The sequence below is a fragment of the Haliotis cracherodii genome, unplaced genomic scaffold (genome assembly GCF_022045235.1).
Source record: "Haliotis cracherodii isolate W230 unplaced genomic scaffold, xgHalCrac1.p SCAF_9, whole genome shotgun sequence".
Taxonomy (NCBI): Eukaryota; Metazoa; Mollusca; class Gastropoda; order Lepetellida; family Haliotidae; genus Haliotis; species Haliotis cracherodii.
Window position 1 is genome coordinate 55,016,665 of NW_027266343.1, and position 15,423 is coordinate 55,032,087.

At 43.0% G+C, this 15,423-nt stretch overlaps 1 protein-coding gene across 2 annotated transcripts in view; it reads right to left on the minus strand.

Moving 5' to 3' along the window:
• LOC139452285 (armadillo-like helical domain-containing protein 3) overlaps nt 1-15,423 on the minus strand; it is a 52,518-nt gene that overhangs the window by 6,216 nt on the left and 30,879 nt on the right. For both annotated transcript variants that reach the window (XM_071233695.1, XM_071233694.1), the window contains exons 25-26: nt 14,543-14,621; nt 9,616-9,732 (exon numbers count right to left, since the gene is read on the minus strand). In XM_071233695.1, the coding sequence (XP_071089796.1) occupies nt 9,616-9,732; nt 14,543-14,621 (196 nt within the window). The remainder of the gene's footprint in view (nt 1-9,615; nt 9,733-14,542; nt 14,622-15,423) is intronic.

Consider the following 15,423-nt stretch of genomic DNA (forward strand, 5'->3'; position numbering starts at 1 on the left):
AACACCCTGAATAACAAGACCACACCAACTGTGTGTAACACCCTGAATAACAAGACCACACCAACTGTATGTAACACCCTGAATAACAAGACCACACCAACTGTGTGTAACACCCTGAATAACAAGGTCACACCAACTGTATGTAACACCCTGAATAACAAGGCCACACCAACTGTGTGTAACACCCTGAATAACAAGGCCACACCAACTGTATGTAACACCCTGAATAACAAGGTCACACCAACTGTGTGTAACACCCTGAATAAGAAAGCCACACCAACTGTATGTAACACCCTGAATAACAAGGTCACACCAACTGTGTGTAACACCCTGAATAACAAGACCACACCAACTGTGTGTAACACCCTGAATAACAAGGCCACACCAACTGTGTGTAACACCCTGAATAACAAGGTCACACCAACTGTGTGTAACACCCTGAATAACAAGGCCACACCAACTGTGTGTAACACCCTGAATAACAGGGCCATACCAACTGTATGTAACACCCTGAATAACAAGGTCACACCAACTGTGTGTAACACCCTGAATAACAAGACCACACCAACTGTGTGTAACACCCTGAATAACAAGGCCACACCAACTGTGTGTAACACCCTGAATAACAAGGTCACACCAACTGTGTGTAACACCCTGAATAACAAGGCCACACCAACTGTGTGTAACACCCTGAATAACAAGACCACTGTCATAGCGACTGATTTACGACATCCATTGTCTGAAGAACATTTGATTGCAAAGGCTCATTACCCTGGAGCCATGACATCTATATGCCTTGAAACACTTAATTGCTGTTATTTATTAGATGCTAATCCTATTTGTTAATCCCCATTTTTGTGTACATCGACCGTCTGCCATCCTGAACAGGATGTGCAAGTATGTCACTGATGATTTACTGTTTACATTTATATTTATTATTTACTAAATGTCAGGTGACCTTGGCTATATAAGCCTTGGTCCAGAGAGGAGAGAGATTGGAAAAGGAGAAAAGAAAGGTCTTACCCTTAGCCTAGCTAGGGTTAGGCTGGGTGCTCCGGGGCACCTAGACAACAACCACTAACACTATGTGCTGACCAGGCACATAGTGTCTTTTGTATGTACATGTATATATCAACAGGTATAAAGTATAACTGTATATACCACAAGCCATCGTCTCCAAGTTGTCACTTCCTACTGAGAACCATACGTCGTCCCCTTGCATATACGAGTATGCAAATTGTTCATTAATCGACGTCAGACCGACACGCGTTGTTAATTTGGTGGAGCTATCGGGTATGACAGACTTCTTAGTCTGTCCTTTCCTGTACCTCTTTGCAGCATGGCATATGGTTCACAAAACTGTAGGAAGTGACAATCTCTTATTCAAAGGATATACTACCTTCCTGGGGGCCAATCACCAAGAACGAAGAAATGGCCTTTAACAAGATTGAAGAAAGAACAAGAACCTCTCCAATCAAGAACAAGTTCTCCGATCCCAAACCTTCCCTGCTCGAATATCTTAGCAACACTGCTAAGACTTCCCCTTCAAGATGTCGTTCCTGCACATGACCTAAGTAAAGAAGTATACACGCCTATCCCACAGAGACCCGACCACAGCAATCTTCATGCAGACCCTGCACAATACAGAAACCGTCTCACGGGCACCTACAAGATGGACACTGTGTACAAGATATCTCATTGTGACTTACTAATTTGTGTTTACTTACATGGACTCAATCAAGGATATATATTGTGTGACTGTTGAATAGTGCAACCAGGTATGTTTAATCAAAGCCAGTATATTAATGCCAAAATGTGTCTTTCCAAAATTCAGTTTTGTATATGTGCAATATACTCCAAATTACATCTTTAGTCAGCTAGATCTTTGAAGTTATTGTGTAGGGAATCTTTGAAATGTCTCCAGGCCACGCCAGACATATAGTTGCAGCTAGGGCCCAGACAAACCTAAGCTGTAGGGTTATCGAGTCACACCTCTAAGCTCGACTCGTAATTTCATAAATCTAAACGACAAATTTTGTCATTTGTTACAAGTAATTAATGTGCACAGTTTGGTACAAAATTGAATGTATTGTCTAGGACTTTGAATTCAGATTAGGGATATTCTTGGGTGAGCCACCCCTACACATATGTTTATTGTATGTCAGTATTAAGTAATTAACAGCACAGCAGTATTCAGCATTTCAGAATTTTGATGTCGGAATTAAGGATTTTTTTCTTGGGCATCGCACCCACAATATCTGGGCAAGCTCCGTCAAAGACACGGGAAGAGCACCCATTGTACTTAAAAGGGCAATAGTACCCACAAGTACCGTTTGAGTCACGCGGTAAAGCTAGACTCCTGGTTTCAAATTTCTTTATGCAGAATATTTGCTGAGATGTTTAATTTGTACTTTTTATGACATTAATCATTATCATTATTCGGTACTGAGTCGCACCGCCAAGCGTGACTCCTGAATTCAAAGAACCTTCAGTGATATATTTATTGAATCTGTGCAAAGCGGTAATTAACTTGTAGTGAAATTGCACATTACAAAGATCACTTGGTTAGTTTTCAAACTGGCACTAATTCAAATTGGCTAGATGATCACTTTCATACCGTCATTGCATAGATATATTTGTTACATAAGGATTTCATATAACTGATTTTGATCACATTTGCATGGTTGTTTTCCTTGGTGAAAAAGTTCACACATATCAATTTGGACTCATGTAAGCTTGGAGTCCAAGCTTCACGTAATGGAGGGAAGTTGTCATAGCGACTGATTTACGACATCCATTGTCTGAAGAACATTTGATTGCAAAGGCTCATTACCCTGGAGCCATGACATCTATATGCCTTGAAACACTTAATTGCTGTTATTTATTAGATGCTAATCCTATTTGTTAATCCCCATTTTTGTGTACATCGACCGTCTGCCATCCTGAACAGGATGTGCAAGTATGTCACTGATGATTTACTGTTTACATTTATATTTATTATTTACTAAATGTCAGGTGACCTTGGCTATATAAGCCTTGGTCCAGAGAGGAGAGAAGGGGTTTGACTCTCTTACCAAGCAGACCTCTCTCCCACAGCCCAGAGTGTGTACCGACTCTCTGTGGCACCCTCAGTTATTATCTAAGTATATTGTAAATTGTTAATTGTTCTTGTAAATAAAATTGTGATTAGTCTCCTGTGACTCTGGCTCTTTGCTGACTAATTCCCCAAGAAAACCAGCACGTCATTTGGAAGGTATTGTTCACCCAGAACAGTTCCATGATACCACACCAACTGTATGTAACACCCTGAATAACAAGGCCATACCTACTGTGTGTAACACCCTGAATAACAAGGCCACACCTACTGTATGTAACACCCTGAATAACAAGGTCACACCAACTGTGTGTAACACCCTGATTAACAAGGCCACACCAACTGTATGTAACACCCTGAATAACAAGGCCATACCTACTGTGTATAACACCCTGAATGAAAAAGGCCACACCAACTGTATGTAACACCCTGAATAACAAGGCCATACCAACTGTGAGTAACACCCTGAATAACAAGGCCACACCAACTGTGTGTAACACCCTGAATAACAAGGCCACACCAACTGTATGTAACACCCTGAATAACAAGGTCACACCAACTGTGTGTAACACCCTGAATAACAGGGCCACACCAACTGTGTAACACCCTGAATAACAAGGCCACACCAACTGTATGTAACACCCTGAATAACAAGAAGACACCAATTGTGTAACACCCTGAATAACAAGGTCACACCAACTGTGTGTAACACCCTGAATAACAAGGCCACACCAACTGTATGTAACACCCTGAATAACAAGACCACACCAACTGTGTGTAACACCCTGAATAACAAGACCACACCAACTGTATGTAACACCCTGAATAACAATACCACACCAACTGTATGTAACACCCTGAATAACAAGGCCACACCAACTGTGTGTAACATCCTGAATAACAAGACCACACCAACTGTATGTAACACCCTGAATAACAATACCACACCAACTGTATGTAACACCCTGAATAACAAGACCACACCAACTGTGTAACACCCTGAATAACAAGAAGACACCAACTGTGTAACACCCTGAATAACAAGGCCATACCAACTGTGTGTAACACCCTGAATAACAAGACCACACCAACTGTGTGTAACACCCTGAATAACAAGACCACACCAACTGTGTGTAACACCCTGAATAACAAGACCACACCAACTGTGTGTAACACCCTGAATAACAAGACCACACCAACTGTATGTAACACCCTGAATAACAAGAAGACACCAACTGTGTAACACCCTGAATAACAAGGCCATACCAACTGTATGTAACACCCTGAAATACAAGAAGACACCAACTGTGTAGCACCCTGAATAACAAGCCACACCAACTGTATGTAACACCCTGAATAACAAGACCACACCAACTGTATGTAACACCCTGAATAACAAGAAGACACCAACTGTGTAACACCCTGAATAACAAGACCACACCAACTGTGTGTAACACCCTGAATAACAAGGCCATACCTACTGTGTGTAACACCTTGAATAACAAGGCCACACCAACTGTATGTAACATCCTGATTAACAAGGCCACACCAACTGTATGTAACATCCTGATTAACAGGGCCACACCAACTGTATGTAACACCCTGAATAACAGGGCCATACCAACTGTATGTAACATCCTGAATAACAAGACCACACCAACTGTGTGTAACACCCTGAAAAACAAGACCACACCAACTGTATGTAACATCCTGAATAACAAGGCCACACCAACTGTATGTAACACCCTGAATAACAAGACCACACCAACTGTATGTAACACCCTGAATAACAAGAAGACACCAACTGTGTGTAACACCCTGAATAACAAGAAGACACCAACTGTGTGTAACACCCTGAATAACAAGAAGACATCAACTGTATGTAACACCCTGAATAACAAGACCACACCAACTGTGTGTAACACCCTGAATAACAAGACCACACCAACTGTATGTAACACCCTGAATAACAAGACCACACCAACTGTATGTAACACCCTGAATAACAAGGTCACACCAACTGTGTGTAACACCCTGAATAACAGGGCCACACCAACTGTGTAACACCCTGAATAACAAGGCCACACCAACTGTATGTAACATCCTGATTAACAAGGCCACACCAACTGTATGTAACATCCTGATTAACAGGGCCACACCAACTGTATGTAACGACCTGAATAACCAGGCCACACCAACTGTATGTAACATCCTGAATAACAGGGCCATACCAACTGTATGTAACATCCTGAATAACAAGACCACACCAACTGTGTGTAACACCCTGAATAACAAGACCACACCAACTGTATGTAACACCCTGAATAACAAGACCACACCAACTGTGTGTAACACCCTGAATAACAAGAAGACACCAACTGTGTAATGACCTGAATAACAAGACCACACCAACTGTATGTAACATCCTGAATAACAAGACCACACCAACTGTGTGTAACACCCTGAATAACAAGACCACACCAACTGTATGTAACACCCTGAATAACAAGACCACACCAACTGTGTGTAACACCCTGAATAACAAGAAGACACCAACTGTGTAATGACCTGAATAACAAGGCCACACCAACTGTATGTAACACCCTGAATAACAAGGCCACACCAACTGTGTAATGACCTGAATAACAAGGTCACACCAACTGTATGTAACACCCTGAATAACAAGACCACACCAACTGTATGTAACACCCTGAATAACAAGACCACACCAACTGTATGTAACACCCTGAATAACAAGACCACACCAACTGTATGTAACACCCTGAATAACAAGACCACACCAACTGTGTGTAACACCCTGAATAACAAGAAGACACCAACTGTGTAGCACCCTGAATAACAAGGTCACACCAACTGTATGTAACACCCTGAATAACAAGACCACACCAACTGTATGTAACACCCTGAATAACAAGGCCACACCAACTGTGTAATGACCTGAATAACAAGGTCACACCAACTGTGTGTAACACCCTGAATAACAAGGTCACACCAACTGTGTAACACCCTGAATAACAAGGCCACACAAACTTTGTGATGCTAAATTCTAAAGGTCCGCCGTTTTGGCATAAAAATGTACTAAATTAATACCTGGCAACTGGCAACTGATATTGTATTCATATGCTGGACCTAGATGGGAATTCCCATAGTCTGATCAAACAGGGTTTGAAAAAGTTATAAATGGCAAGTAATAACAGTGTTGAAAAAACCTGCCTGCCCGACAGACCGAGACAGTCTATATTGGGCGGTCAGTCTTTAAAAGTTGCATGTCTGTCAATGTAACAGGTAAATTAACTGTAAACGTTAAAAACATTATTGATGAATAAAATTTCAATGAGTTAAAGATACTAAGTTGACAATCCCCCAGTTTATTTTCTGAGAACTAACATTAAACAATAATATTCTCATGTTTACCCTTTTCTTACTTTTGTTTGTTAATCTAGAAAGTTCTGGACTGGCAACATTTTATCTGGTCTGGTAACGTTGCAAAGTTGCCAGTCCGATCTTCTAGGCGACATTTTAGGGAATTTATACACAGGTAATAAGTTAAATACTAAACTCACTCGTCAAATACCAATACTATTCACATGTTAAAATTATATTACACAAGAGCTTGTTTAGTATTCTATAGTTCTGAATACCTGTATTTATTTTGTGGCTCCCATTGTGCACTTTGTGTGTTCATATGGCCATCATCTCCATGTGGCATGTTTAGCTGTGGCTTCATATAAACACAAACATTGTCACAAGATGTTGTTGTGATAAAATAGGATTTCTAACTGTGTTCTTCACGCACAGAGAACTTCTTTTTAATCATGCCACGAACATTTTAACAGTACACTGAGAAACAAGGAATTTTGAATCCTTAAATGCTAATTGGGCTCTGTTCATAAGTCAAAACTGGCAAGTGTTTGAATCAAAAGGGTCCAGAAGTGTCCATATCATAGCTTGTTCTCTGGAGTTAATTTCTGGTGCCTGATACTTGTCCAACTTTCATACTTTTGTCAACATACTCCTGTGCTGGCTAGAGGTTGGAGGCTAATGACACCATGACTCCACCATACAAATATTTCAAACCAGATGTTTAGGCTGTAACCATCTAACTTTACACTTGTGATACTATCTAAAAAGTACTAGCAAGTGCTTTTACTCATATCAATATTACTGCAATACTAATGAAATTGTTTACAGCCACTTCTTGCTGTAAAAGGTGACTATGCTTGTTGTAAGTGAATGTCATCGTATCCCAATTGTATGGATTGATGCTCATGATATCAATCACAGGATTGTCTGGTCCAGACAGACTACATTATTTACAGACCGCCGTCATACAGCTGTTTTATTGGTGAGTGCAGCCTTAAACAACAATGAGTGAGTGAGTATGGTTTTATGCCACTTTTAGCAATATTCCAGCAATATCACGGTGGAGGACACCAGAAATTAGCTTCACATATTGTACATGTTGTACCTATGTCAGGAAACGAATACTAATGTAATAGTACTGCAATAGTAGAAATGCCCCTGATTGTCACAACAACAAGATACTGAACAGATTAAGAATCACAGGGCTAATTTCACCTTTAACATGAAAACAACTGTACAGAGGATGGCCCAACACAAATCTGTAAAGACTGAGAAACACACCGGGGCCTTCATCAGCTGCTATGAACATTGCTAAATCAGCATCAATGATAGCTTCTTATTCCCTCTGATACACAGGCTTAATCCATTGAGCATAGGCAATCTTGCCAAACAGTGTATCTCAGTATAATCACAGACAAATCAGATCAGGTTTGGGACATAATGAAGTGGATCGGGATAGGCAGAGGCTGTGGTGACAGAGGCCTCTACTGCTGGGGATAGGCACAGGGCCTACAGCACAGACAGTGGTGACAGAGGCCTCTAGTGCTGGGGATAGGAACATGGCCTACAGCACAGACAGTGGTGACAGAGGCCTCTAGTGCTGGGGATAGGCACATGGCCTACAGCACAGACAGTGGTGACAGAGGCCTCTAGTGCTGGGGATAGGAACATGGCCTACATGACAGACAGTGGTGACAGAGGCCTCTACTGCTGGGGATAGGAACATGGCCTACAGCACAGACAGTGGTGACAGAGGCCTCTAGTGCTGGGGATAAGCACATGGCCTACAGCACAGACAGTGGTGACAGAGGCCTCTAGTGCTGGGGATAGGAACATGGCCTACAGCACAGACAGTGGTGACAGAGGCCTCTAGTGCTGGGGATAGGAACATGGCCTACAGCACAGACAGTGGTGACAGAGGCCTCTACTGCTGGGGATAGGAACATGGCCTACAGCACAGACAGTGGTGACAGAGGCCTCTAGTGCTGGGGATAGGAACATGGCCTACAGCACAGACAGTGGTGACAGAGGCCTCTAGTGCTGGGGATAGGAACATGGCCTACAGCACAGACAGTAGTGACAGAGGCCTCTAGTGCTGGGGATAGGAACATGGCCTACAGCACAGACAGTAGTGACAGAGGCTTCCACTGCTGGGGATAGGCACAGGGCCTACAGCACAGACAGTGGTGACAGAGGCCTCTAGTGCTGGGGATAGGAACATGGCCTACAGCACAGTCAGTAGTGACAGAGGCCTCTAGTGCTGGGGATAGGAACATGGCCTACAGCACAGGCAGTGGTGACAGAGGCTTCCACTGCTGGGGATAGGAACATGGCCTACAGCACAGACAGTGGTGACAGAGGCCTCTAGTGCTGGGGATAGGAACATGGCCTACAGCACAGACAGTAGTGACAGAGGCCTCTAGTGCTGGGGATAGGAACATGGCCTACAGCACAGACAGTAGTGACAGAGGCTTCCACTGCTGGGGATAGGCACAGGGCCTACAGCACAGACAGTGGTGACAGAGGCCTCTAGTGCTGGGGATAGGAACATGGCCTACAGCACAGTCAGTAGTGACAGAGGCCTCTAGTGCTGGGGATAGGAACATGGCCTACAGCACAGGCAGTGGTGACAGAGGCTTCCACTGCTGGGGATAGGAACATGGCCTACAGCACAGACAGTGGTGACAGAGGCCTCTAGTGCTGGGGATAGGTGCATGGCCTACAGCACAGGCAGTGGTGACAGAGGCCTCTAGTGCTGGGGATAGGAACATGGCCTACAGCACAGACAGTGGTGACAGAGGCCTCTAGTGCTGGGGATAGGAACATGGCCTACAGCACAGACAGTGGTGACAGAGGCCTCTAGTGCTGGGGATAGGAACATGGCCTACAGCACAGACAGTGGTGACAGAGGCCTCTACTGCTGGGGATAGGGACAGGGCCTACAGCACAGACAGTGGTGACAGAGGCCTCTACTGTTGGGGATAAGCACAGGGCCTACAGCACAGACAGTGGTGACATTGTACCCATGTCGGGAAATCGAACCCGGGTCTTCGGCTTGACGAGCGAACGCTTTAACCACTAGGCTACCCGACCGCCTCTCATGATAGACTAACTGACAGCATGTCTCAGTCACTCACCAGTTGTGTGAAGAAGCCGGTTTCTTTTGGTTTCTCAGAGTACCTCTCGTACTGATCTAGACTGTCCTGCAGTTTGAGCGTCAGCGTGTCGTAGTTACTCTTCACAACCTCCAGCACCTGGAACATCACAAGGGCAATGTCATATCAGGGGTGGAGTTTCGTGTCATATTAGGGGTGGAGTTTCATGTCACATCAGGGGTGTAGTTACGTGTCATATCAAGGGTGGAGTTTCGTATCATATCAGGGGCAGAGTTTCGTGTCACATCAGGGGTGGAGTTTCGTGTCACATCAGGGGTGGAGTTTCGTGTCATATCAGGGGTGGAGTTTCGTGTAATATTAGGGGTGGAGTTTCGTGTCATATCAGGGGTGGAGTTTCGTGTCATATTAGGGGTGGAGTTTCATGTCACATCAGGGGCAGAGTTTCATGTCACATCAGGGGCAGAGTTTCATGTCACATCAGGGGTGGAGTTTCGTGTCATATCAGGGTTGGAGTTTCGTGTCATATTAGGGGTGGAGTTTCGTGTCATATCAGGGGTGGAGTTTTGTGTCATATTAGGGGTGGAGTTTCATGTCACATCAGGGGCAGAGTTTCATGTCACATCAGGGGCAGAGTTTCATGTCACATCAGGGGTGGAGTTTCGTGTCATATCAAGGGTGGAGTTTCGTGTCATATCAGGGGTGGAGTTTCGTGTCATATTAGGGGTGGAGTTTCATGTCACATCAGGGGTGGAGTTTCATGTCACATCAGGGGTGGAGTTTCGTGTCATATCAAGGGTGGAGTTTCGTATCATATCAGGGGCAGAGTTTCATGTCACATCAGGGGCAGAGTTTCATGTCACATCAGGGGCAGAGTTTCATGTCACATCAGGGGTGGAGTTTCGTGTCATATCAGGGGTGGAGTTTCGTGTCATATTAGGGGTGGAGTTTCATGTCACATCAGGGGCAGAGTTTCATGTCACATCAGGGGCAGAGTTTCATGTCACATCAGGGGCAGAGTTTCATGTCACATCAGGGGTGGAGTTTCGTGTCACATCAGGGGTGGAGTTTCGTGTCATATTAGGGGTGGAGTTTCATGTCACATCAGGGGTGGAGTTTCGTGTCATATTAGGGGTGGAGTTTCATGTCACATCAGGGGTGGAGTTTCGTGTCACATCAGGGGTGGAGTTTCGTGTCATATCAAGGGTGGAGTTTCGTATCATATCAAGGGTGGAGTTTCATGTCATATCAAGGGTGGAGTTTCGTGTAATATCAAGGGTGGAGTTTCGTGTCATATCAAGGGTGGAGTTTCGTGTCATATCAAGGGTGGAGTTTCGTGTCATATCAAGGGTGGAGTTTCATGTCATATCAAGGGTGGAGTTTTGTGTCATATCAAGGGTGGAGTTTCGTGTCATATCAAGGGTGGAGTTTCGTGTCATATCAAGGGTGGAGTTTCGTATCATATCAAGGGTGGAGTTTCATGTCATATCAAGGGTGGAGTTTCGTGTAATATCAAGGGTGGAGTTTCATGTCATATCAAGGGTGGAGTTTCATGTCATATCAAGGGTGGAGTTTCGTGTCATATCAAAGGTGGAGTTTCGTGTCATATCAAGGGTGGAGTTTCATGTCATATCAAGGGTGGAGTTTTGTGTCATATCAAGGGTGGAGTTTCGTGTCATATCAAGGGTGGAGTTTCATGTCATATAAAGGGTGGAGTTTCATGTCATATCAAGGGTGGAGTTTCGTGTAATATCAAGGGTGGAGTTTCATGTCATATCAAGGGTGGAGTTTCATGTCATATCAAGGGTGGAGTTTCGTGTCATATCAAAGGTGGAGTTTCGTGTCATATCAAGGGTGGAGTTTCATGTCATATCAAGGGTGGAGTTTTGTGTCATATCAAGGGTGGAGTTTCGTGTCATATCAAGGGTGGAGTTTCATGTCATATAAAGGGTGGAGTTTCATGTCATATCAAGGGTGGAGTTTCGTGTCATATCAAGGGTGGAGTTTCGTGTCATATCAAGGGTGGAGTTTCGTGTCATATCAAGGGTGGAGTTTCATGTCATATCAAGGGTGGAGTTTCATGTCATATCAAGGGAGGAGTTTCATGTCATATCAAGGGTGGAGTTTCATGTCATATCAGGGGTGGAGTTTCATGTCATATCAAGGGTGGAGTTTCATGTCATATCAAGGGTGGAGTTTCGTGTCATATCAAAGGTGGAGTTTCGTGTCATATCAAGGGTGGAGTTTCATGTCATATCAAGGGTGGAGTTTTGTGTCATATCAAGGGTGGAGTTTCGTGTCATATCAAGGGTGGAGTTTCATGTCATATCAAGGGTGGAGTTTTGTGTCATATCAAGGGTGGAGTTTCGTGTCATATCAAGGGTGGAGTTTCATGTCATATAAAGGGTGGAGTTTCATGTCATATCAAGGGTGGAGTTTCGTGTAATATCAAGGGTGGAGTTTCATGTCATATCAAGGGTGGAGTTTCATGTCATATCAAGGGTGGAGTTTCGTGTCATATCAAAGGTGGAGTTTCGTGTCATATCAAGGGTGGAGTTTCATGTCATATCAAGGGTGGAGTTTTGTGTCATATCAAGGGTGGAGTTTCGTGTCATATCAAGGGTGGAGTTTCATGTCATATAAAGGGTGGAGTTTCATGTCATATCAAGGGTGGAGTTTCGTGTCATATCAAGGGTGGAGTTTCGTGTCATATCAAGGGTGGAGTTTCATGTCATATCAAGGGTGGAGTTTCATGTCATATCAAGGGTGGAGTTTCATGTCATATCAAGGGTGGAGTTTCATGTCATATCAAGGGTGGAGTTTCGTGTCATATCAAAGGTGGAGTTTCGTGTCATATCAAGGGTGGAGTTTCATGTCATATCAAGGGTGGAGTTTTGTGTCATATCAAGGGTGGAGTTTCGTGTCATATCAAGGGTGGAGTTTCATGTCATATAAAGGGTGGAGTTTCATGTCATATCAAGGGTGGAGTTTCGTGTCATATCAAGGGTGGAGTTTCGTGTCATATCAAGGGTGGAGTTTCGTGTCATATCAAGGGTGGAGTTTCATGTCATATCAAGGGTGGAGTTTCATGTCATATCAAGGGAGGAGTTTCATGTCATATCAAGGGTGGAGTTTCATGTCATATCAGGGGTGGAGTTTCATGTCATATCAAGGGTGGAGTTTCATGTCATATCAAGGGTGGAGTTTCATGTCATATCAGGGGTGGAGTTTCATGTCATATCAAGGGTGGAGTTTCATGTCATATCAGGGGTGGAGTTTCATGTCATATCAAGGGTGGAGTTTCATGTCATATCAAGGGTGGAGTTTCATGTCATATCAGGGGTGGAGTTTCATGTCATATCAAGGGTGGAGTTTCATGTCATATCAAGGGTGGAGTTTCATGTCATATCAAGGGTGGAGTTTCATGTCATTTTGTATCCCGGTTAATTTGTATCTCAACACTTTCGTCACCTCTAGTTTTTGCATCTCATCAGTTTCATACACCTTCGTCAGTTTCGTAACCCGTTATATGTTTCATGCATTGTAGTGATTCAATGAGTTAAAATTTAATGTTTCATCAGCATTATTTCATACAGCGACTGATGTATTGTAACTTGTGTTCGAATCATTGCTGTACAAACACAAGCTGCTTGTCACTTCTATCATCACTCACTCTGTGACATGAACAGCTTAGTTAGACATGACAGTTCAATATGCAAATGTCTGCAGTATATGGCCTCAGTAAGTGTGTTTTTCTCCATATGTGCTGGTGATAACTTCAACAGATAATTTAAGATTTTTCCTATCATAAACATGAACATATTTAATAAAGTAATCAGTAAAATAATAAAATATGTCATCGAAGAAACTGACTGCACAGGTCGTCGTTGTTGTTGATTGTTCACATTTATTCACGAAAAAATGAAACTGGTGAAGGGATATGAAAATGACGAGATACCAAAAGAACTAGAGGTGACAAACTGCCAAGATGCCACTCTACTGAAATGCGAAATGACTGGTTACCCTCAGGGGTATGCAATATGGTGGAATGTAGTCATGATAATGGTCATCCCAGTTTACAACATCTTGTTATGAAACAAGCCACTGCTACCTATTATTTACCAGCTTTAGCAATACATGTGGTATCACTATGTCTGAGGGTCCACAAGGGCGAACTGATAAGACACAAAATAACACAGAAATGGCCAAGTTCTTGTAAATAATGACATTTTCAGTACTTCAAATGTCAGTTGTGAGCGATGGAAGATAAGCATCATAGGACATGTAAGTTTTTTCTGTTTTCTGAATACACGACCATGTTTGTGAAGCCAGTCTCATCATCCTCATAACAAGTTAGTTGGCTTTCAGCAGACTAGAAACTATAGTGTTGTTCAGACAATCATTATACCCCACGTCCACTTTTTGTTGTTGAGGTAAGTGGTTCCGTAAACCAATGAGAAAACAAAGTATTTCACTCAGAATGAGTGAGTGAGTTTGACATGGAACAGGGTTCCCGTTGAATATCACAGCTTGTCAGCTTCATCATGTTCATGCTGGAGGAAAGCCCGAAGTGATGCAGGTCACAGACGTTTGCCACTTCGGTGAAACCCACGAACATGTATATGGTGCTGACAAACCAAGAAATATAATCGGGGAGAACCGGAATTCGATATATTTCCAACAAGAATTATCATCAATTACAAACTCACTAAATTCCTTCTTGTCTACAAAACATATCTTTACATGGTTTATGCACAACAACAAAAACTGTTAATGCAAATTTTGATAAACAAAAGACAAGCCCACAACTTGAAGAATTTCTTTGCAGACTTTCCTTGGACGTTCAGATAAAGCAGTTGTTAAACACAAAATGATAAACTTTACATTTGAAACCAATGATCTGTTCCACAGACAGATGACTACAGACAATGATATCTAAAGCCATAGTTACCTGCTCTTCTGTGAGGGAGGACAAATGGTTGGCAGCGGCCCAGGAATCTACTTTTGGTGTAAAGTGGTTGATGATAGCTCTGAAGTAAAACAAGAGTTATCAGTCATTCCAAAAGAAACGCTAAATCAGGAACGATGTGTCAAAGTAATAGGTGTGACAGGTACTTTATACTGTATGGGGGAAACCATGTCATAAATGATTGTTTAATGAGTCTGCAATATTCCAGCTATATGATGGCAGACTGTGATTAATCAAGTCTGGGCCCACTTGCACAAAGCCATCTTAACGCTAAGATGATCTTAACTCCCATACTTTAACACAGACATACTACTGTCATAGCACTAAGATAGCTTTGCGGCCCAGGGCCCTTGCCAGACAATCTAGTGATTGACATCATGAGCATTGATTTACGCAATTGGGATATACTGATTAAAATTTCAAAGTTTGGTCCATATGTTACTTTGTAAACAATGACTACCTAACAACTGTACAATCAGTTATGCCAATTAATTCATCATTCATTTTAGTTCATCTGGAGTGAGTGAGTGAGTGAGTGAGTGAGTGAGTGAGTGAGTGAGTGAGTTGGGTTTAACACTGCTTATGACAATATTCAAGTTATATCACGGTGGGTCAGCTTCATGAGGGAGGAAAGCCTGCAGTGATGCAGGTCTTAGAAGTTTACCACTTCGGTGAAACCCACAAGCATGAGTAAGATGCCGACAGACCTAGAAACATAATCCGGTGAACTAGGATAGTTCATAGGTTTCTGGCAGAGCCCCTGGCCTCGAGGTTCTTTTAGATAACAAAGTGCATAAGATTGTCTTACGCCGCACTCAGCAATATTCCAGCCATATGACGACAGCCTGTAAACAATCAAGTCT